Raw genomic sequence first — 23,980 nt, forward strand, 5'->3', positions numbered from 1 at the left:
TAAGCAATGCGCCACTGCCCTGTGCCCTGTGTTTTGAACACAGCCACCAGTGGGTCTTGTGAGACCCACATTGCTCTTCCCGAGCAACGTCTTGCGACCGATCATTACTTTAACTGCCACCTGCCATGGCAGGCAGGTTGTGATGCCTCAAGGTTTGCACCATGTCATGCATGATGGCAGTCTCCATTTCTTCTTGCACAGACCCTTCTGATGCTAATGCATTAATAAGCCAGTTTCTGTGCCATACAATCTTGTAGGCAACTATGCGGTGAAACTGCAATTTACCAGGATGTGTTAGGAAGCCAAAAGTGCGGGAGAGGATGTGGAAGAACGAAAGAATTAGCTTCTGGTGAGGACACCATGTGCCACAGCATTATGCTATTGTGTAATGTTGCAGGCCACCGTAGACTTTTTAAACAGCATGAAATATTTCCACAAATTATGCATCAGATTACACATCAGCAGCCTATTCATTTCGTTAATTTAGGCACATTATGAACTCATTTACTTTTTTTTGTTATTTTTTCCTTTTATGAGTAGTTTATTTCGCCCCTTCAAAAATTGGTTTTATGAATGACCCACTATTTACCATTGCAGTCAGTTTTCATCGTTGAGGCTTGGTTGCATATGTTGAGATGAGCACCAGCATTGCATTGAACATAGAGCAGCCAAATGGACGACTCTTGCTACTAGTCAGAATTGTTTTTTTTTTTTTCTTGTAGTGTCATGAAGTTGACTTTGAAGCTTGTTTATATTCTTAGTGGCATGATAATTCAAGGCAGGACTTTTGGTATACTGAGGAAATCCGTCATGAAGACCTAGTTATAACTTGGGAGAACATGCCTTCAGCGCCATCAGTAGTGTTAAATGTTGAGCTGTCTCGTCATGCCAGAGTGAGTCCCTTTGATGTGCTCTTCTCTTGTAGGGATGTGGACAAGGTGCATGACCTTATGGATGAAGTACAAGAGCAACAGGAGATCGCCAGTGAAATTTCAGAGGCCATTTCTAACCCTGTTGCATTTGGCACTGATGTTGATGAGGTAAGGGTTGCATCCACTATTACTAACCAAAAGTGGCTTCAGAATGTACCGAAGCTCAACATGCTAAAGTAGTGCACTGCTTTAGTGTGTCTGTGCAAATAATGCAGCTGTTCCTTGATATCAGGCAGTCTGCCAAAAGCCTGATGTAATGAACTTCATAACTATCAGTAAATGCAGGTCTCTTATTTAGTCCTCATATTAGGTGTTCGGAAATAATGCTATCTTAATGCAGCACCATTAAGTGGGACGATGTTGAGTAATTTGGATAGAGTTCCTCCCAAGTGTGTGGTGGAAAGGAAAAAAAATATAGTGAGGAAAATTTTCTGCATTGTTTGTTAAAGAAGTCAAACAATGTAGCAGTCTTTTACTATTTATCCTGGTGATGCTTATATCCATTGTAGCAGTATGTTTAGTCTGTTGCTAGAATGTTTTATAGAGGCATAAATTAGAAAGGGCGGGAAAAAGAAGATTGCAAACCTCACATATGTAGCGTCATAGATTCTCTATCATGTGCAGTCCCTTCCAGTTTTATATTTTTTTTTGTATAGACCGCCGTGTCGAAATAACACTACTCCAAACTTGTCGTTTATCGATGTGAGCTTGTATAACTGTGGTGATGACAGGTGGCAGCAGTGAACTTCTCTATTTTCTCTTTTTTTCTTTTTAAAGTCTCTTTCTTGTGATAGTTATGGCAGAAAATAAACAGGAACATTTTGTTATAGAATTACTTCTCCTTGCTGCAGAATGTTCTTGTTTAGCCTTAAAGGGACACTAATTGCAAATACTGCATGTAGCTTGATTTAGAGACTGCCGTTGAAACCCATGTTAAATATAGACCCTCATATAATACGAGGTGTAATTGGGGGGTAGCAAAAACGGAAAAAAAAAGTTTTAATTTGCCTAAATGCGAGTAAGGAAAGGCAGTCAGCTCAAAGACTTTCCAGAAGCCGAATGCCATCTGATCTTTTGTGTACACCGGCGCACAGGATACTACGTGTGTAGCCCAAGAGCGTAAAGATACGCCGTGCTCGTGCCTACTCGCATCCTGCACCGCGAGCATGCGCAGTCCGGTTCTGGCATACGCGCTGGCACACATGGCGCACACGCTTTGGAAGTGCCCGTAGTCAGAGCTTAAGGGATCGTCGTCATCGGGTTTGCTGTCCTCCGAGATTATCATTCCATAGAAACACTTTTTCGGTACCAGCGAGCTCCTTGAGAATGCTGGCCCAAGCGTCCACTATCCAACTGCACAGCGTGGCTGGAGAGACTTGTGTGTGGTAGCATTAACCACAGGCTCTCCCTACCTCATCCAGACCATGTAGCAGCACTTGATGAGGTGCCGATACGTTTGGCAGCTACAACTGCTTTCCTTTTAAAAGCAGCCGAGTGCTGCTTTCGCAGTTTCGACACCATGTGAGGTGCGATCGTTCTAAACGTCGCGAGGTTATGTCAGCGTAGTAGTGAAATAAAATGGCATCAAAATTGAAACTACCAGCCTAGACCACCGCTAGATAGCGCCTCCTCTTGCTGGAAGTGTGATGGTGATGACACTCGATAATAATGAAACCGGAACTGCGGATTTTGGTCGAAAATTGTTTGGATGTGCATATAATACGAGGTGGAAATTTGACATGCTAAAATTCGGAAAAAAATCTCATATTATATGCGGGTTTTTATGGTATTGTCCCCAAGATTTCATATCTCATTTTTATCGAGAGCAGAGGTTTGTTAAGCCAGAGAACTGCATTCGATTCAAAAACTGTAGTGGTGCCCCTCAAGGATTTTGGTAGCTGCAGTTGGTCACGATTGGTGCGTTTGTTTCACATGCAACATTCTTTTAATGGGGATGGAAAGCGTCGTCAAAATATCAACATGAAGAGTGCTATGAGATATGAGAAGGTGAAGCGTTGTACGCTTTGCATATCACTCTGTTGGCTTGCATGAAGCTGTTGTACGCAGCAGCTTTACCTGTTCAAGTCGGGCACATGCTGGACTTGTCTGAACCAGAAATAACCGTCTGCTTATGATGAGCCTGGCTTGTCCAACTCTGCTATGGAACTAAAACGACACTGAGGACAAATTAAAGTTTTCCTGTATTGCTAGACTACAGCATTCTATCGATGAAGTGACCATTCACTCCGAAAATGGAGTTTTAAAAGCTCGATAAGACGAAAAACAAAATACAGGTGTCGCTGTCACCGGCTGATTTCGCAAGTAAACTGCATGCGTCAAAACCAAATTTTTGTTGGATATGAATCCTTGAGGCTACTTTACTCCGCCATTTGCTCCAAAAACGGCAAGAACCATTCCTTCTCGGTGTAGGGTAGGGGTGTGCAAATGCAACCTTGGTCCGTAAAATTTCGAGACTGATTTATTTTCTTCTCTAGAAATTATTCCCCAAAACAAATGTTGGCACGTATGTGTGGCGCCATCCTTTCGGGCTAGCCTGAGCTATTTACGTTAATTGCTGTGACGGCCGCTATATGGCACTACATGTAGAAAAATGCATTGTCACCAGTCGTCTGCGCATTGTACTGTAAGTGAATGTGGAGAGATGGACGTCCACCTCGAACAACGTGTAAACATAAAATTCTGTGCAAAGCTTGGCAAGACAGCCACACAGGCGTATGAGCTCCTTCGTGATGCTTACGTCACCGAGACAATTTCGCGGGCGCGAGTTTTCGAGTGGCACAAGAGGTACGTTTCGGGGAGAACGTCGTTGGAAGACGACACAAGGCAGGGCTGCCCTTCAACCTCACGGAATGAAAACAACGTGGCCCAGATCAGGGAAATCGTACAGCAAGACCACACCATTACAGTTCGCATGCTATCAGATGCTCGCGACATTAGTTAGACAACATGGCACCAAATATTGTGTGAGAACTTGGGTAAACGAAAGCTGAATGCCAGACTTGTGTCGCACTCCCTCACAGAGGACCAGAAGGACACGCGGGCATCAGTGAGCGCTGATTTGCTCTCCGAGGCAGAGAAGGATGCTGCATTCATCGACAGCATCATTGCTGAAGACGAAACGTGGTGTTTTCATTATGATCCTCAAACGAAGAGGCAGAGCGCCGAATGGCGGTCCACAAGCTCTCTGGCGTCGAGAAAGGTGCGGCGACAGAAGACGAGAACAAAGACGATGCTGATAGTTTTTTTCGATGCCAGAGGTGTCATACACCACGAGTTTGTCCCACAAGGGTAGACGGTGAATCAGGAGTTTTATATCCGCGTGCTCTAACACATGCGTGACGCGCTGCGACGCCGTCGCCCTGACTTATGGGCAACTGGACAGTGGAGCCTTTTCCACGATAACCCGAGGCCGCACACTGCGCTCAGCGTGACAAAATTTCTCGCCGAGCACAGCATTACTGTACTTCCCCATCCACCATACTCGCCGGACCTCTCCTCATGCGATTTTTTCCTGTTTCCTCGTGTGAAGAGAGCCCTAAAAGGTCGCTGGATGGGGAGCGTGGAGGTCATTCAAGGCCACGACAAAGGAGCTGACAGCCCTGCCAAAAGAATCGTTTTCCAACTGTTTCCAAGACCTCAAGAAGCGTTGGAAGCTGTGTATAGACTACAAGGGAGACTATTTTGAAGGGGTACTTAACAAACTATTTCAATGCTAAACGCATTTTTTTTAATGGACTCAGTCTCGAAACCTTGCGGACAAAGGTTGTATTTGAAATTTTTGAATATTGAATCGAATATTCTTCTATTGGATTTGCTGAATGAAGCAAATAGTGCATTTTCAAAATTATTTTGAACGAATCGAATATGATCTCAAGTCTTCTAATAGTTTTCTAACAATAGCCACGAAGTCTGAATAGGCCATGTTGTAACGACTGTTTAAAAAACAGTACTCACTCTGACTCCGCACAACACACTGCCGTGATTGGTGTGCGCAAAATGGTGGGTCCAGCGCTGGGACATGGCACATACATGTGGTGGCATTCGTGATGATCACACGTATGGCTTCCGAGGCCGGGTGATACAACAGGATTTGCAAACGTTCAGCAAACTCTGCCTTCATGCCCAACATCAGAGACCAGGGCTCATAGCTCTGATCCCACTCGTCAACTGAGATGCTAGTTTGTTCACCATCGTCATTGGTAGCAAACGGGTAATATTTCGATGTACATGACATGGCGTTCGGAGAGTTAATACCGTATTTACGCTCATAATTTGCGCACTTTTTATTCTGAAATCAGGGCTCCAAGAAGGGGGTGCGCAAATTATGCGGGGATTTCGCGAGCGCGACTTAAAAAACTCCACAAAGGTCATAACGCGCAATATAGGTATAGTGTATGTTGCGTATACGTCAGCACCCGGACCCACACCCCACGCTGGCCGCCCCCCGAAAAAAGTTCACATTAAATGAAAGGCCGCGCACCTCCCCCTCTCCTTGCGGGATGGCATGAAGGTGCATGCACGAAGCTGAATAAGACCGCTAAAACAGCGTCATCGCTTGCAGCCCAGCCAATTGTTCGGTAGTTCCGGATTCCGTAAGTTTGCTTTCGCAACTTTGTCCGGGAAAGCAACCGCGAATCAATAAATCAATTATCACACCACACAATTCTTTAACAGTACCACGCGAGCGTCGACCAAACTGCTTGTCGGCGCCTTATCATGGCACGGAGCTGTGAAGCCAGCGAGAATAGCCACGTGTGCACAAGTTTGCCGACACAACGATTGTCGTCTATGGGCAAACTTGTGCGCACGCTTTTATTCTCGCTGGCTTCGCCGCTCCGCGCCGTGATAAGACGCTGACAAGCAGTATGAAACTCTCTGTATAGTTGTGATATCCCATCGCAAGAGACGACCGAACAACCAAACACAAGCCGTCAGAGCCACCAAGAAAAGCGTAGCCGGCAGTCGAGTCACATGCATAAGCCGAACAAACAGCGGAGTTGGCTCTTCTATCAGCTGCTGATCCTCCCCGGAAGCGCTGCTGGCCGTTCCCGAGTGGCGATGCCGCTGGTGCCGCCGCGATTGTAACAGCGGCCTCTGACACCACCATGAACGCCCAGCGCACAAAATATTCAAAAAGCCTTCCGAACGAACATGTGGAATAGCCGAATGCTACTGGGTAGAGCCATAGGGTAGAGCTCGCGTGCATGATGGTGGTCTAGCGCAGCGCGGTGCGTAAAATATGCGAGCAAAAAATGTTTTTTTGTAAACCCGGGTGATAAGTTAAGGGTGCGCAAATTATGCGCGTAAATACGGTATACAGACTTCTTGCTGCGGGCCCTCTAGTGGAGATCAGTGTTGCATTTTTCGAGAGCTACAGCTTTAACTCCATGAGTTATATGTCGCCGCTAGTGCTTTGGATGAATATTCGTTTTGTACGAATATTCACACAAGTATCGAATTAATCACAAGAATATTCCATTCATATTTGATTCAGTTTTTAACTACACTATTAACTTTCGATTAAGTTCCGAAAAAATACTATTCACGAGTCTGAGTCGACTGTTGGGAAAATTTTTTAATTCAACTTTCTCAGCCCTAAATGCGTCTTTCTCTGCTGGTCATCCGCCAGCATGCATAGAAAGAGCCAAATAATACACTTCTATACGCAGCACGGAACCAACAATCACAAGCGAAAATTGGCGAGTTCTTTCCGGTGACTTTGCATGCTCGTGCCCTCCTCCATCGCACGTTCCTGCGCAGTTGTGTTCAGTGGGGGTTGTTGATTAGATTCTTTCAGGCATCGCTCAGCTACCATGGCACGGCCAGTCAGCAGCATCGCTCCAGTGGGTCAGGAAGCTCTGCTTCCCAGGAAATTCCCGGCGGAGGAGCGCCGACCTTTGAGTGTGCTTAAAGTGACAAGAGGAGAGGGAAAGGCACGAAGACACTGAAGTTAAAATTTTGATACATATAACTCGGCTTCTGCAAAAGACATAAAAAAATTTCTTGCTGGAGGTTTGGTTTGGTTTATGGGGGTTTAACGTCCCAAAGCGACTCTGGCTATGAGTGACACCATAGTGAAGGGCTCCGGAAATTTCACCCACCTGGGGTTCTTTACCATGCACTGACATCGCACAGTACACGGGCCTCTAGAATTTTGCCTTAACCAAAGTGATTGTTCAGGTTTTTTTTATCTGCATATTATATATTCGCTCTATGGCAGCATATATTAAGGAATGCTTCAGAAATTCTCATTGCAATTCATATTGCTTGAAACAGTGCTTGAACTATGGCACTGCATTTAAGCTATGTAATGGAAGTGCTCCTGACATGTAGTTACAGATTGTTCAGTTTATTTACTTCGTTTGTGCCACATTTTTGTGCAGGACGAATTGCTTGAGGAGCTGGAGACCTTGGAGCAACAGGAACTGGATGAGAAGCTGATTGATGTGGCTGGGCCAGCTGCGGAAGACCTTCCTGAGGTGCCTACTGCAGAACCTAGTAAAACTCGTAAGTTGTTATTGAAATCAAGGTTTCTTTATTTTTTTTTCCTTGACGGTCAGGAACAAAGTCTTGATAAACGTGTGCAAAGTACTTGCAGTGGTGTTTTTGACATTCTGTTCTATAATTTAAAGGTATCTGATTCTTTTTCAAAGTCTTTTGATGAAGAGTTTTGTCACCTGATGAAATTTTTTTCCTGGAAGTAATTATTTGCAAGTACTGTACAGCGTAGCTGGTGCTGAAGTCCGATAACATGTATTTAATACTTTTTGTCCATAAAAATTGTTTTGTTAGTGCTGTATGTTTTAACAAAAACTTTCAAACAGTTCATTCTTTCTTTCTTTACTACAGTAAAAGCTCGTTAATTCGACACTGACGGGACCGCGAAAAATTGTCGAATTAACCGAATGTCGAAATATCGAATGAACCACAAAAAACATGAAATTTGCCCCAGCATGACATACCTTTATTTGGCAAAGAAGTTTGTTATCGTCGTCTGCTTTTTCGGGCGAATTTGAGCGGCTACAATAGCTCTAACAGCTGCCAGATGCTCCGCGGCACGCGAACCATCCGGAATTTGTTCACAGAAGTCTTCCAGCACGGACAAGGCTTCTGCGGCTTCTTTCACCGTGCGCTTCGGCGTTTGGGGCAGGTGCTCACAAGTGTCATCTTCCGACGAATCGTCGTTGTTGGCGCCTGTCACTTCTTGGATGATTTCATCCTCGGTCAGCTGACCGGCAATGGCGACACCATCATCGATGGACACGTAATCCGCGAGCCGCACGGCAGGAGGCAAAACGCTGTCGAAACAGCTGTCGTCTTCTGTGGTTGCGTCAGCTGCTTCTGTCGGCAGTTCCCCCACACCGCAGTTCGGTTGCACAAAACCGCTGTGCCGAAAGCAGTTCGCAATAACTGCTGTAGGCGTGTTGTCCCATTCGTGCGCCAGAATGTTCAAAGCGCTGAGGAGCGTAAGGTCGTACTTCTTCCCAGCTTCCATACAGAGAAGCATGCGCTGCAATACATGCTTTCTGTACTTGCATTTTATATGCTGGATTATGCCCTGGTCCATGGGCTGAAGGGCTGCGGTTGTATTCGGCGGGAGGAACACAAGCTTAATCCATTCCAGGCCCGACACCTTGCAGTGAGCACTGCAATTGTCCACAACCATGAGGACCTTCCGTTTCTCAGCTCGAAAACGGCGATCCATTTGATGAAGCCAGGACTGAAATATGCTGGACGTCATCCAAGCCTTCCTGTTGGCTTGGTATTCAACCGGAAGGCGCCGCGCGTTCTTGAAGCACCTCGGCTTCTGAGCCTTTCCGATCACTAGGAGAGGCAGACGCTCTGTTCCCGTCATGTTAGCGGCAAGTAGCACAGTGACCCTTTCTTTGCTTCTTTTCCCTGCTGTGCAGGGGTCACCTTTAAAGGGGATCGTCTTATCCGGGAGTGCTTTAAAGAAAAGCGCTGTTTCGTCGGCGTTAAATATGTTCGGAGCGTCGTACGCAGCTAGGTGTTCACGAAGCCCGGTGATCCGCCACTCCTCGATCCTGTCTTCGTCCACGGATGCTCTTTCGCCACACACACTCTTAAAAGTCAGATTGTGACGGCTTCTGAAGCGAGCAAGCAAACCTTCAGAAGCTTTGAACTCTTCAAGGTTCATTTTTGTGGCGAACCTTTCAGCCTGGGCACAAATTAATGGCCCACTCACAGGGAGGTAGGCCTCACGTGCGTTTCTAATCCATCGCATTACGGCTTCTTCGAGTTCCGGGTGGGCCGCAGTCCGCAGTCGTTTCCTTTTGTCACCGTAGGCTTCACTGTCAAACGCCTCCATAATGCTGTTTTCATTCTTCACGTAAGTGGCCAAGGTGGTTCTTTTAACATCATACTTGACCATCACGTCAGAGCGTGAAACACCATGCTTCAGCACCTTCAATATTTCCACTTTCGTGGCTAGGTCCTTCGCCTGGTTGTACTTCGGCCGCTTTGCCGGTGTCGCCATCGGAGCAGGACGCGATGGCGAGGCGCGCAGGCACGGCGCGCTACGCACTCGAAAACAGCACAGTAAACACGCTGGCAAAGCACGCAATATCCAGAAAAGGCGTGTTAGGGTTCAATAACCGCGATCGTAGCAGCAAGAAACACGGGGCAACGACGACACACGCCAAAACGAGACTTGCTGAAGATAGGGTTAACACGACGACTGAGCACGACTGCAAGAGGCAACCAAGCACAAAGAAAGACAGCGGGTGCTTCGGCCACTGCTAACCTTGCTTCCCTCGCCCTCTCTCGCACTGCTGATGACGATGACCGTACGGATGGCCTACGCTACATTCTTTTTTTCCAACTTCACAGTAGCGCCGCTCTTGGCGGGCCGTGGAACTAGGTCGAATTAACCGATGGGCGGTAAAATTTGTCCGAATTAACGAGAGTTTTGCCCCATAGACTCCTATATATAATTGTAGGGACCATGCGTGCAGGTCGAATTATCCGATTGTCCGAATTAACGGGGGTCGAATTAACGAGCTTTCACTGTAGCTGTGAAATTTGTGGGAGAGTCGAATCGTGCGACGGTGAATATTCAGGAAACAGTAACGACTCGGAGACGCATTCTTTAACAAACAGACAAGGAAAACTGTATTGACTTTATGGATACACAAAGAGTGGTCAGACGGACCACCCGACACAAACATCTCTCTTGCCATTGAAAAGACCACTGTCTTGCCGAGAGTCCAAGGGGGCCCGACAGCTTTCTGCTGCACCCGGCCGTTTCGCTGGCCAACTCGCCTCCCGGGCGCCGCCGTCGAAACCCGATCCCGGGCCAGACACCAGCGCTCCAAAAACTGGGGAGTGTCCCCGCACTGCTCCGGTCCCCTATGGCACCCCGTCGCGCACATGAGCATAGGAAACACACACACGCACAAACTAAAACTCAAAGGAGGGCACACGGGCGACGAGAAACACAGGCAATAGTAAACGATGCCATTCGTGGAAGACGCACTCTCCCTTCCCCAAAAAAAAAGACAGAATACACAACAGCCTGCCGGCCCCAACAGTGGCAGCACTACACACACAACTTGAGGAGGTAGAGAAGCTGTACTGGCCTTCGCAATGTGGATCCGTTGGTCTGCTTAACAGCACACGCTCGGACTTGGTTATCTCTTCCGTGGATCAGTTCGACGATCCTCCCCGTCTTCACCTGTTCATTCTCGTCAGAGAAGTGCAGCTGCCCTCCCACTCGTAGCAGTCCCTCAGGGTCCAAAATAGGCTGTAACTTCTGTAAGCTTGATTGAGATTTCAATGAGAGTCCTTGGCCAAGACGGGATATGTCATCCGTGTATGCTTCTTCCTGAACGACTTTCAACCAGTATGCTTCGGCCCTTTCTACCTCTTCCGTTGCTAGACAAGAAGAAACTATGCCTGACAGACTCCGGCAAGCACTTATGAATTGGAACACCCAGGCAGTTATCCTTAATAAAAATCGGAAAAAACTACTGTAGTGAGCCAGGTCCAAGTTCGGCATAAATGCCCTTACTTGCAACACCTTTACTTCTTTCCTTTCTTCCATACTTTCCTCAGTCGTTGAGACGTAACTCTCATTCAGAGCTAGCCAAGAATCCTCTCTCTCTGAAAGCCATGACGTTCCGAACCACCAGAGTCGGTCTCCTTGAAGACTCTGTAGAGTCGCTTCACGTGTCACATGATCTGTGGGGTTCTGTGAACCGGGGCAATGCCTCCATTTGTCTTTCTCTGTGCAGGTTTGAACCTCGGTCACTCTGTTTCTCACAAACTGGTTCCACTGCAAAGGGTTTTCTTTCAACCAATGAAGGGTTATGCTGGAGTCTGTCCAGTAAATCATTTTCAGTCGACCGGCATACATCATTAAGCAGCCTTCCAGAAACTTGGCTATTCTAGCACCTATCAGTGCACCCATGAGTTCAAGTCGGGGAAGAGTCATACCTTTTAGGAGTGAAACTCTCGCTTTCGCGAAGATGAGTTCCGTGTGAACGCTGTCGTTGGAGTCCTCTAGTCGCAGGTAGGCGCATGCCCCGTACGCTCGCTGACTGGTGTCGCAGAAGATGTGCAACTGTACACTCTGCGGTTGAACTACTGTAGCAACACATTGGGGTACGGTCAGTGAACAAAGGTCCATTAGCTCCGACTTCCAGTCTTCCCACTTCGTGACAATATCATTGAGCAATTTGTCATCCCAACCAATGTGTCGTTGCCACAATTCCTGAAAGAGTGCCTTGGCTTGTATGGTAAATGGCACTAGCAATCCAAGAGGATCAAATATTCTGGCGATGGTTTGTAGAACAAGTCTTTTGCAGTTGTTCTCTCTGTCCAAAACGCTTGAGAGAGACTTGGTGGCCACGGTGATCGTATCCTCTGCAGAATTCCAAATAGGGCCAAGGATTTTTACTGTTACAGTTGAGTCATCCCGGCCCTCCTGCGACGCAAATAGGTCTTGCAAGCGCTTTGAGTTCGACTACCACTTTTGCAGACTCATTCCGCAAGCTCCAAGAATATCGTTGGCTTGCGCGAAAATCTCCGCATCCTTTTCTGTGTCTGCTCCAAGCAACACGTCGACGTAGAACGACTCCGCCAGAAGCGCAGCTATTCTCTGCTTTGGCTCCTCAACTGTCTTAAGATGATATTGCAGGGTGGCATTTAGCAGGAAAGGGCTAGCCTCGGTGCCAAACGGCACACGCTTCATTCGCCACTCTTCTACATCAGGATCAAGTTCTTCCTTTGAAGGCAAGCTGTTAAACCAGAGAAAGTGCAGGGAGTCTCAGTCCTCTTTTCAGGCACTGATTTGCAAGAATGCCCTCTCAATGTCAGCTGTCAAAGCGATTTGATGAAGTCGAAAACGAATCACCAGCTTGACTAGATCCGCTAAGAGAGAAGGCGCCTTCTCCAAATGGTCGTTCAGGGAGGAAGACCCCTGTTCGTGTGAGGAGGCGTCAAAGACAATGCATAGCTTTGTCGTTCTTGAGCCACTGTGCAAAACAGCGTGGTGTGGCATATAATAAACCTGATCGGTGGCTTGCTCTTCAGGTGTTACACATTCGGCGTAGCCCACATCTATGTAGCTCCGCATTGTACTTTCATACTCCGCGCCAAATTCCGGAGTGCGCTGAATTCTTTTCCCTAGGCTCTTCGGTCGCTTTAGTGCCTGTGAGCGGTTGTCACAAAGTTGTCCACTGTTTTCTTTCCAAGGAAGGGCGACTTCGTAGCGGCCGTTCTTCATTCTGATGTTTCTTTCAAACTGACCCACAATCGCTTCCGCTGCCTCATTCGGCCCTCCGGTATGATCCATAATGCCAATGCTTTCCAATTCCCAGAAGCCTTTCACAAGTCTTTCAGTGCTTTCAAGGACTGTGCTTACCCTGAGGACACAGAAGTTGGCTGAATTGTCAACTGAGGTATGGACGGATATCGGACCCTGAACCATCCAACCGAAGACCGACCCCAGGGCAACCAAGTCAGCGTTTTGCTGGGAGCGTTGAATTTCTCCCGTCGTGAATTTCCACAGGTGTTCAGCGCCAATAAGAAGCCCAATTCCGAATACCACTGGCATTCTCGGCAATAGAAGCTTGTCCGCGATGGGCCGTCCTGTCTCTTCTATTGCTCTGACAAAGTCGTTTTCAACAGGCACCTGGACTATGTCGTTGCTGATGAAAGGAATCTCAATGGCCTCTATAATGTATTCCTTGTCACTGTACTGGCTGCGAAGATGCACTTCTACTAGATGACGTCTTTCTGTTGCTGATGTGGCTGTCCCGAAGGTACTCAGCTGGAGAGAGGTCTTTCCACTTTCTTTGAGGCCTAAAGATTTAGAGATGTCCTCACGGATAAAAGTGCGGTTACTTCCCCCATCTACGATGCCTCGAATGTAACCGCGCCTACCTTCTCCAATAGCCCAAAGCCGGCAGGTTTGCAGAAGAATTTCATTGTTGATGGAATTTCGGCTGCTGGTATGCAAGGTGTTAATATCCAATCTTGGAGTCACCTCTAGTTTCTTCGGCTTCCAGTTTGGGTCGCACACTGATAGCACGTCTGCCGCTACACTTCCCGCATTTCAGTCGGCGGCGGCAGTCTTTCGAACGATGTCCTCTCAAGGTACATCGGAAGCAGCGGTTGTCCCTTTTAAGTCATTGCAAGTTTTTTTCCCTGTTTACTTCACTGTCGCAATCTGCAGCGTTGTGAGTAAGTGAGCCGCAGAAAAAGCACTGTTTCCTTACTTGGGAAGTTGCGTGCAGTACAGCAGACGTCGGCGGAAGAGACAACGATTTCCTTTCGCTTTCCTGTCAGACTCGCTGGTTGTCTCTATTGCTGCCAATACCGCTCTTTTCCCGGCTTTCAACTTCGACTGTCAAAAAAGTTGGAAGTTGTTCCAGCTCACCGTCTGAAGGGCTCGTGACAGATGTAGCCTCACCGTTCTGAGTGTCGCTAGCTGAACACGACCACTCCGGAGTGTTGGCCAGCCGTTTATAATAGCCAACGACGATGTCAGCAGGTAGGGCTTTCAAAAGAATGTCTATCATCATGGCAGAATAAGTGGTCGAGCTCACCTTCAACCCATTCAGTTCGCACACATGACATTGAACGTGATCCACGAGCTTCCGCATGCCTCGCACGTCGTCCAATGATGTTACGGACGGTAGCGGTCTCAGATGGGCAAGGTGCTCCTGGATAATCTGTCGGTTGTCGCCAAAGCGTTTGGACAGAATGTTTACGGCATCGTCGTACCACTCCCCTGTCACCTGTAATCCGGCTATCGATGACGCTCAGAAGGCTTCTCAAGTAATGAAACTTTTCTCCCTTTGTGAGGTTTCCATTCTCATCAACGGCTTCTTTAAACTGCTCCCAAAAACCACGCCACTGTCGAAGCTCACCGTTGAAGGTCTGCAGCTGAAGGGTGGGCAGCTTGACTGCACTGCGGTGAACAGCTTCGCCGCCGCCATGTTGGCTTCCTCATTGGGGTGGCTCTGCTGGCTGTGTAGCCAATAGGCGAGGAGCTCTCAGCACTTCAGCTTCTTTTGCCTTGAGCTGTCCAAGCATGCCCCTGGCTGCGTCCTCGTACCGCATGACCGTCTCAAACTCAGAAGAGGAAGTCTTCATCAGCAACGGAATCTTCCAATTCGGCGTTCAGCTTAAGCAATTCGTCGTTGTTGGCTGCAAGTCTTTCGATTAGTTCCGATGTCTGTTGTGCCCAAAGCTGCCTTGGCCTCGTTGATCAGCTTGGTATTTTGCTGTCGACGCGCTGTTCTCTTTTCTTTTGATCTCTGCATGATTGCGCAGAAAGGACTGTGGCGTCACTCACTTTCTCCGTTACCGTCGCAGCCTGGTCCCAGCTTTCAGAAGTTCTCCAAGTCCTGGAGATTGCAGTTCCCGGGTTTCGGCACCATGTTGTTTTGTGAAATTTGTGGGAGAGTCGAATCGTGCGACGGTGAATGTTCAGGAAACATTGATGACTCGGAGACGCATTCTTTAACAAACAGACAGGAAAACTGTATTGACTTAATGGATACACAAAGAGTGGTCAGGCAGAGCACCCGACACAAACGTCTCTTCTTTGCCGTCTAAGAAGCCACTGTCTTGCCAAGAGTCCGAGGGGCCCCGGCCGCTTTCCGCTGCACCCGGCCGTTTCGCTGCCCAACTTGCCTCCCGGGCGCCGCCGTCGAAACCTGATCCCGGGCCAGACACCAGCACTCCAAAAACTGGGAGTTTCCCCGCACTGCTCCGGTCCCCAATGGCACCCCGTCGCGCACACGAGCGTAGGAAACTGTGTACACAAGCTCAAAGGAGGGCACACGGGTGACGAGAAACGCAGGCAGTAGTAAACGATGCCATTCGTGGAAGACGCACTCTCCCTTCCCCCCCAAAAAAAAAGACAATACACAACAACACTAGCCTTCCTGCCATGGAGCAGTCAGTGGTAAAATGTTTTGGTGTTCATCCTGTTTCTACTTGTAGCCAAGAACGTGAATCTTTTAAGATTTATTGTCTGCTTATGCTCCAGAATCCCGGGAATATATAACATTTATGCAGAAATAAATGTTGTGACTGCTTCCACAAATACTTGGTTTACATCAAAGGCTTACATTATCAGATTTACATCAGAGTTGGACCTTGGTCTACAGTAGTATTGCTTTTATTAAAACTGCTGGAACTGGTATTTAAGTTAATTTTTCTTATACTGAGCACAAGTTAACGAGAGAAAGGAGTTGCTTGCATAGTTTTATAACATGTTTTGCCTTATTACATGCACACGGACAATGCTTTTTGCATTATGCCTTACTAGTTCCTGTGTTTCGTAGATGGGAACAGTGTATGTAATGATTTATTAGTTCCTAGTCCATGATGTTTGAAACTGGCTCAAGATTGAAGACTGATTGTGTGCGGCATACTTTTGCTGTTTTATAACCAGTATTAGCTTGACATGTTTTAGCTAGCCTTTGCGAATTATTCAATAATTTCTAATATTCGGTCGAATAGTAAAGTATTCAGTATTAGATTCGATCCGAATATTTGGTATCTGAAATCTTGAAGAATTCATCTTGAGTGAATAACATTTCTGGAACTCTTGCGTCATGTGGTTCCGGTTCGGCGTATCTCCTCCGGGATGACATTGCTGCGCGCATGCAACTAGAGCCCCAACTCTGCGCCTGTGCCTGCACTCCTGTGTGTATGCCAGCCACAGATGCGAGCACAAGGGGGCGCGGCACCCCGAGCTGTATCTGCCAGGTGTCTGTGGCTGCACTACTTGAGGCGTGCACATGTCATAAACGGCACGGTGGTGCGCATCAATAGAGAAATTTGGCATAGCGTGCTGCCAGCATGCACGCGCTGATTGGTACCGATAAGGCAGGTGGGCAAACAGCTGGCCAGCACCCTCAAGAAGATCTGTGCATGCACAGTGGCTGCCCGGGGAAGTGGATTGCGACAGCAGCAGTGAATTGTGCTGTGCTAAATCTCTCTAATCGGAGGACGCGCTGCTCCCTTGACTTCCACGCAAAGAGTCTGAGGTGGCTGCAAGGGCCACAGTCACTCTTCTGCATGTGAAATTCGTGAATAAAGCTTGACGGTGTGAGCATGACAGGGAGCTAGCACGAGGCACATTGAGATGGGTGCCGCTTTCCGACGCCTGATGCGTGGTGGTGCTGGACACTCAGTACACCTAGCAGGTATCATGGAAGTATTGCTTAAAAGAGCAGCAGCTGCGTAATGATGCTATTGCAATTAATACCAATAGTCGGGAGTCTCATAGGTAGGTCCCACACCCCACAAATATATCTGCTGTGCATGTAGGTCGACTCTCCCAACTTCCAATGGCAGTTTTTGCAGGGGGCTGACACAGCTTCAATGCATTCCCTTTTTTTTTTTTATGTAATGCCCTTGTGTGTTAGAAAATGTGCGATTTTGAAAATGCCTGTTGTGCTGAGCAACTTTTTTTGTGTGCCAGAAGTGTTCGAAATATTCGCTGCGAAATTATTCTAAGAAAATTACTATTCGCTTCGAATTTTCTTTAAACCAAAAAGCCGCTACTATTTCACAGGCCTAGTTTTAAAAAGTTTTTTTTTTTTTGCTTTGACCTTAAAAATGTCAAGTTCAGGAAACAAAGCTCAAAGATAAAATCCCACAGTCCTTTGCCTGCTTGTCAGAGTATAGAAACTTTTTAACGTAAAACAAGTTCATTTTCACTTACTGGAAAGATTGATACCAGCTTTTACTATAATAGTTTTAGGTAGCTGTACATCATTACAGGAACATTCACTTGGCTTTGCTGCCTGTTTTGTAGCGTCTGTCACATAGAAAAACAGGAAATGCTGCAGTGTCCCACTATGGTAAACCACTTGGAACCAAGAACTTCAGCTTTGGAACCAAGGTGAAGTTTTTCTATGAGCAGAGGTACTCAAAAAACTCACCGAACCATCAAAATTGCTTTAAAATTAAGCAAAAGGTAATTTTATTCATCATAAAATGGTATTGGCATAAAAACATTAGCACCAAGGAAGCTCCTAGCGCATGCCACCGAGAAAAACTATAGAATGTGCAGGGCGTAAGCCTTTGACTACTCACTGCAGTCATTTTGGCAACTTTTTGTTTTCTTGTCATTTCTTAAGTCTGTGGGAGTTGCAGCAGCCAACATGGATCAGTATTTTTGCTGTTTTGAAATGTTTCACTCAACACCACCGTCTAAACGAAGGCCGTTATTCTAATATGTGACCAGTAGAGTGCTTTACAGTGATACTCATTTTCCTCTACAGCTGCAGCCCCATCCAAGCCAGCAAAGGCGCATGAAGAGGATCCAGAAATGTTGGAGCTTGCTAAGTGGGCTTCTTGAACAAATGACTGCTTTTCACACCGCCTGTTCCTTGATGCCTGCAGGCAGCACTTTCAGTAAGTTGAATGAGTTCTAGGATTTTGCAGTGACATGCAGGCATGAAGCCTCAAAATAATGTGTATTCTTCGGAGGTGGCTTTTATGCGGTCTTGCTAAAAACCGTGTAAGTGTGAGTGTGACTTTGATGAGCAAATATTGAATAAACAATTGACTGAGCTCTTCAGTTATTGCTGATGCAGAGGAAAATTAGAAAGAAAAACTACAGAGCACTAGGAAGACCACTTGTTACCCCTATAAAAAAAAACTTTCTGTGAACAGCTTGTGTAAGCAGTGACCAAAGTGACAATTTCAGGCCATGTTACAGCATGGGCTCTTTTTGAACATGCTGTGAGGAAATGGGAAATGCAAGGCTAATTATCTTTTCACCATTTGTGGTGAAAAGATATTCTCGACATGCCGGATCACAGCAAGCTTTGTTGCGAAGTCCAGATTCTTGCTCTTTTTTACGTCCGTAGATGCCATAGCTCACTAGATGACAGCAGTCACGCACGCTACAATCGGTGCGTTGAAACAAGACACGCACAAGAAAAACGCGACAGGCCCTGCACTGGCCGATGGAGTCGTTGGCATTGATTGAGGAGTCAGCGAAGGAATGACAAAGGCACAGAGGGGAATGAAGTACAGAGAGGGAGAAAACTCAGCGGAAATGCCCCGTTGGTGCTAGTTGTGCCAGTCATGGGGCGCCGTGGGCGCAACCACCGCCTCGCTCTTTCCAGTTTTCTCATCTGCCTCGCCAGTGAGGAAGGCGCTGCCCTCACTTACGACCGGTTTGGCCGGCTTTCTCTCTCTTTCTTTCCCAAGGAGGCATGGCTTGTGAACATTGCCGCTCGCCTCTGTGCCGCACATTGTGCGACTGGAGATGCGAGTGTCTTTCGGGAAAGCGCACCTTCCAGGGGCCCAGTGCGTCATTCGAAATATCGAATGGCCGGCGAAACTAAAGTTCGATATACTACGCAACTTTCCTATACTTTTACATAGTATTTTCTAGGGGATAATCTTTGTGTTCGATATAGCCAATAATTCGAAATATGCGGGTTCAGTATATCTGGGTTCGACTGTATTTAACTACAGGGTGCATCTGCTTCTGTGCTTTGTTTGGTTCTTGATTTGCGAGTGCTAAGCATTGAAGACTCAGCTCTGTGAACTTGAGACCATCAGTACTGCCATTACGATGTACAGTATCAAGCCGAACCAGTGCCTGATGCACCTACTTTATGGTACTCAGTGAAAGCCCATTAATTCGAACTTCAAAAGACTGGATAAAACTGTCAAGACTCACTTCCATCATGGTAAATTTGCTGAAAAACTGCGTAATGGTCGCCTGGTTTTGAGATGAGAACAGCGCAACAGCAACTGTGTTTTACATTTCCATCATTGCTTTATCGTGCACACACTGCCAGGAGCGTTGAAACGGAAGCGTTGCAAAATAGTAAGGGTGTCCTCAGCATTTCTCACGGTGCGACACGGTAGCTGTGGAGCCTGTTGCAAATGGGTTGCAAGCCCCAAGGGTAGCGTTGGCCTGGCGGCCTGGGGCAAAGCTGGAAACATCCGAAGGTCCCGGCAAAGGATGAGTCGACTGGCAACAGAACAACTTGTTTATTCTGGCATCGCAAAAGAGCAGCCGGTCAGGGCGACCACGTTACTCGAAGGAAGAAATCGGAAGTCACTCTGGCGTCCGGGGCAGCTCCCTTTATACCCACGGAGTCGAGGGCAAGAAGGAACGGCTTGGGATGAGGCGCCCGATACGGCGACGCTCTGACATGTTCAGACGTGACGTGCGCGTCCGCCGGGCCGGCGCCGGTCAGACCTCCTCGCCTCCCAGTTGGGGAGCTCCTCTCCCCAGCTGCCGCGCTTTGACAAGCGTGGGCACCAACATGCACACACACACACACACACACGCACACACGACGACACGTGGCATTGAAACCTGCCTGGACGCGCTTGGCGGGAGGCGTTGCGGCAGCGAAGAACGGGCCCAAAATGACCGCCACTTTGAATGAAGCCCCGGCGTCCGTTGCATCCGCGCCGGCTATACCGCGCGTCGTAGGCGAAACGTAACAGACCGCCCCGCCGGGAGAAGGAGATCCCGATACTCAGGGGACTGCATCCGCTGTCCAGAGGGATGTTGCTCGATGATGCTTGTAATCGAAACCGGTCGTTCGTCCCTCGACGTTGCTTGAGCGCAGCGCACAGAGAAGGCCTCGTTCTCAGGTTCAGGACCACACAGGGCACTGCAAAGTCACTTCGGGAGAGTTGCCATTTTTGTGCTCGTTCCCAGCAAGCGTTAGAACTACGCCGAAACGCAACCGCTCAGTTGGCAAGTACGAGACAACCCTCACTAAGCTCTGCCAGGCTCTTTCCCCTTTTATACTACTGCCTAGTTCCTTACAGTAGTCAAGCAGCACTCAGAACGCGTCCACAAATGAGAAAATTGCACTAGAAAGCACGTCATCACTTTGAAACACTAAACAAAAGCAATATGTTAAAAATCCTGCCTCAGGAAGAAGACATCAGTAACAAACAACTTTGAGGCGGATTCCTACGTTAGGGGCTTCGACTTAAGCCATCGGCGTTACCGTTGAGACTCCCCTTTTTGTAACGCACCTCAAAGGAATATTGTTGCAAAGCGAGGCTCCAGCGCAGGAGGCGGCCATTTTTGGGAGAGATGGTCTGCAGCCATTGGAGAGGGCAGTGATCCGTCTCAATGATAAACCTCGAGGCGGCTAGGTAGCATGACAATTTCTGAACGGCCCACACGAGACACGCACACTCTTTCTCGGTGGCGCTGTACGCCTGCTCACGACAGGTCAGCTTACGACTAGCATACAGGACGGGGTGTTCCACTTCTCCATTGTCCCTTTGGCACAGTACAACGCCCATGCCTCGCTCACTAGCATCGCACTGAACAACGAACCCTTTTGTGTAGTCTGGCGATCGTAGCACAGGCTGGCTTGTTAGGGCGCTCTTTAGGGCGCTAAAAGCTCTTTCCTTTGTCTTGCCCCAGACGACTGTTTGGGGCTCTGTTTTTCTTAGAGCATCCGTCAGGGGAGCCGCGATATCGGAGTACCTGGGGATGTACCTCTGATAGTAGCCGGCGACACCTAAGAACGACCGAATATCGGTCTTCGTGCGCGGTTGCGGGAAGTCTCGCACAGCGGCCACCTTTATTTCAGAGGGGCGGCGACGACCCTGTCCAATCACGTGACCGAGGTAGACAACCTCGGCCTGTGCTAATTGGCACTTGGGAGCCTTGACTGTCAAGCCCGCTTCGCGCAGCCGGGTTAGCACTGCCCGCAAGTGTGCCATATGCTCAGACCAGGATGCGGAGAATATCGCTACGTCGTCTAAATACGGTAAAGCGAATTCTTCCTGTCCCCGCAACACTTTGTCCATGAGGCTTGAAAAGCAGTATGGCGCGTTCTTCAAACCAAAACTCAAAACTTTAGGACGGAATGTTCCCATTGGTGAGATGAACGCCGCATACCTACTAGCCTCTTCTGTAAGTGGAACCTGCCAATAACCCCTGACAAGATCTAGGGTGGAAATAAACTGAGCGCTACTAACTTTCTCAAGGCGCTCCTCGATGTTAGGGATCGGATAAATTTGATCCTTAGTAATGGAATTAAGCCTGCGGTAGTCGACGCAAGGACGAGGTTCCTTGCCCGGTACCTCAACTAAAATCAAAGGGGAGGTATAATCACTCTCACCCGCCTCAATAACACCGAGCTGTAGCATTTTCTTTACCTCAGCCTCCATAATATCGCGCTGGCGGGGTGACACCCGGTACGCCTTGGATCGTACTGGCTCTGGGGAGGTAAGTTCTATATCATGAGTAAGGACAGAAGTCCTACCAGGCCTATCAGAGAACTGACCTTGAAACTCTTGTAAGAGTTGGTGTAGTTCGGTTTTCTGCTCAGCCGACAGCAGTGCTTTAATTATTAAGTCACTAATGACCTGATCAGTGTCTTCCCTGTTCGTCACTGAGCCTAGTCCCGGAAGCTCGACCGGAAGCTCTTCTAACTTTCCCGTGTCGGGCATTTCCTCTCCAGTACCTGATGCCTTCAACGTTACAGGCTCAATTTTATCCAGTTCTGACGTGCTCGGAATATCAGCTTGCTGCGCCTCCGACCCTTTTTCATTGTTCGACAACGTCGGCCCCGCAACTACCGCCTTTGCAGCGAGCTCCCGAACTCTCGATCTGGTTAAGGCCTGAACGCTAGCCTCACCAAACAAAAGCCCCTTCTCGCGCAGGAGGTGATCGGACCTGTTCGAAAATAGGTACGGGTACTGGGGGGGCAGCATAGATGACACTACGGCCTCCGTCTCAAGTGCTCCGAAAGGTCCTTCAATAAGCACTTTTGCTACGGGCAGACACACGCTATGAGCTTCCAAGGCTTGCTTGATCCATGCGCACTCGCCCGTGAACATATCGGGTTCTACGTAAGAGGGGTGAACTACATCCATTGTAGCTGCGGAATCACGAAGCACTCGGCACTCTTTCCCGTTCACGAGGAAGTCTCGCATGTAAGGCTCGAGAAGCTTCATGTTCTCGTCAGTGCTACATAATGACAAACACACAACTTTTGTTTTTGTTTCTGGACACTGCGCCGAAAAGTGGCCCGGCTTCTGGCACGTATAACACACGCGCGCTTGCCTCGTCTCGAACCGCTTTCTGCGTTCGGCTTCGGCTGCCGCCGTCTCCTTACGTTCGGTCGGACTGCTTTCACTCGCATCCGCACTACGTGTGTCCCCCCTTGCTCTCATGGGTGTGAACTTCGGCCTCTCAGACTTGGAGCCAAATTCACCCTTTTGACCGTCCTTAGCTCCGCGAGCCCGACGCGTCACAAACTCCTCGGCTAGCTCGGCGGCTTTAGCCACTGTACTAACGTCTGGCCTATCCAAGACCCAGTACCGCACGTTCTCAGGTAACCGACTATAAAACTGTTCTAGCCCGAAACACTGCAGAATTTTCTCGTGGTCACCAAACGCTTTCTCTTCTTTGAGCCACTCCTGCATGTTTGACATAAGCCTGTAGGCAAACTCTGTATATGACTCACTTCTGCCTTTTTCATTTTCCCGAAACTTCCGACGGAACGCCTCCGCTGACAGCCTGTACTTTTTTAGCAGACTCGATTTCACTTGGTCGAAATCCTCTGCCTCCTCTCTCTTCAAGCGAGCGACTACGTCGGCCGCCTCGCCGGGTAACAAAGTGAGCAAGCGCTGTGGCCACGTTTCCTGAGAGAACCCCTGCTTCTCGCACGTTCGCTCAAAGTTAACCAGGAACAAACCAATGTCCTCTCCAAGCTTAAACGGCCGCATCAGGTCAGTCATTTTGAACGATACCCGTTCTCCTGCACCGTGTGCCTGACTTCCATTACGAGCGCGTTCCATCTCTACCTCGAGACGCTTCATTTCCAAAGCGTGTTGACGGTCGCGCTCTTCTTTATGTTCGCGCTCGTCTTTCTCTTTTTGCTCTTTACGTTCGCGCTCGTCTTTCTCTTTTTGCTCCCTCTCCTCAATGGTCTCAAGGCATTCCGACAGCTCGTCATCCTCAGCCTCCAACTCAAGAATAGCCCTTAGCAGTTCTGGTTTTCTGATTTTGTCTGAGACATCCAGACCCAACTCTCTTGCAAGCTCCAGCAATTTCGGTTTGCGCAACGACTTCAAATCCATGGCTGCTCCGAATGCTGCTTTCTCTACTGCCTACTATTGTCTTGCCGCAAACTAACCCGGCAGCAACGACAACACAGTTACCAGCTCTGTTTCTGACACTAACAAAAGCCTGGCAAAACTCAGAAGAAGAAAGTCCCGCACTCACCAAACCTCGCGGCCAAGAATTCAGCGCAGTCGTTCCGCTGCAGGCAACCAGTCATCACACAGGGCTCGTTGCACTGCTCCCGGATGGTCGTTGTGCTGCTCAGCATACAGTTGACCGCATATCTTTGCTGCTGGCCTCCGTTGTCGGGATCTCACCGCTGGCAACCAGTTGTTGCAAATGGGTTGCAAGCCCCAAGGGTAGCATTGGCCTGGCGGCCTGGGGCAAAGCTGGAAACATCCGAAGGTCCCGGCAAAGGATGAGTCGACTGGCAACAGAACAACTTGTTTATTCTGGCATCGCAAAA

General features: G+C 48.3%; 1 protein-coding gene across 3 annotated transcripts in view; it reads left to right on the forward strand.

Annotated features, from left to right (window-relative positions):
* shrb (charged multivesicular body protein shrub) overlaps positions 1–23,980 on the forward strand; it is a 44,843-nt gene that overhangs the window by 5,361 nt on the left and 15,502 nt on the right. For 2 of the 3 annotated variants that reach the window (XM_077646668.1, XM_077646667.1), the window contains exons 3-5: positions 926–1,040; positions 7,337–7,460; positions 17,723–17,855. In XM_077646668.1, the coding sequence (XP_077502794.1) occupies positions 926–1,040; positions 7,337–7,460; positions 17,723–17,799 (316 nt within the window). In that variant the 3' untranslated portion in view covers positions 17,800–17,855. Of the gene's footprint in view, positions 1–925; positions 1,041–7,336; positions 7,461–17,722; positions 19,340–23,980 lie in introns of all 3 variants that reach the window. The other variant, XM_077646669.1, reaches the window with a different exon arrangement.

Source organism: Amblyomma americanum, chromosome 1 (genome assembly GCF_052857255.1).
Source record: "Amblyomma americanum isolate KBUSLIRL-KWMA chromosome 1, ASM5285725v1, whole genome shotgun sequence".
In the NCBI taxonomy this organism is placed as follows: Eukaryota; Metazoa; Arthropoda; class Arachnida; order Ixodida; family Ixodidae; genus Amblyomma; species Amblyomma americanum.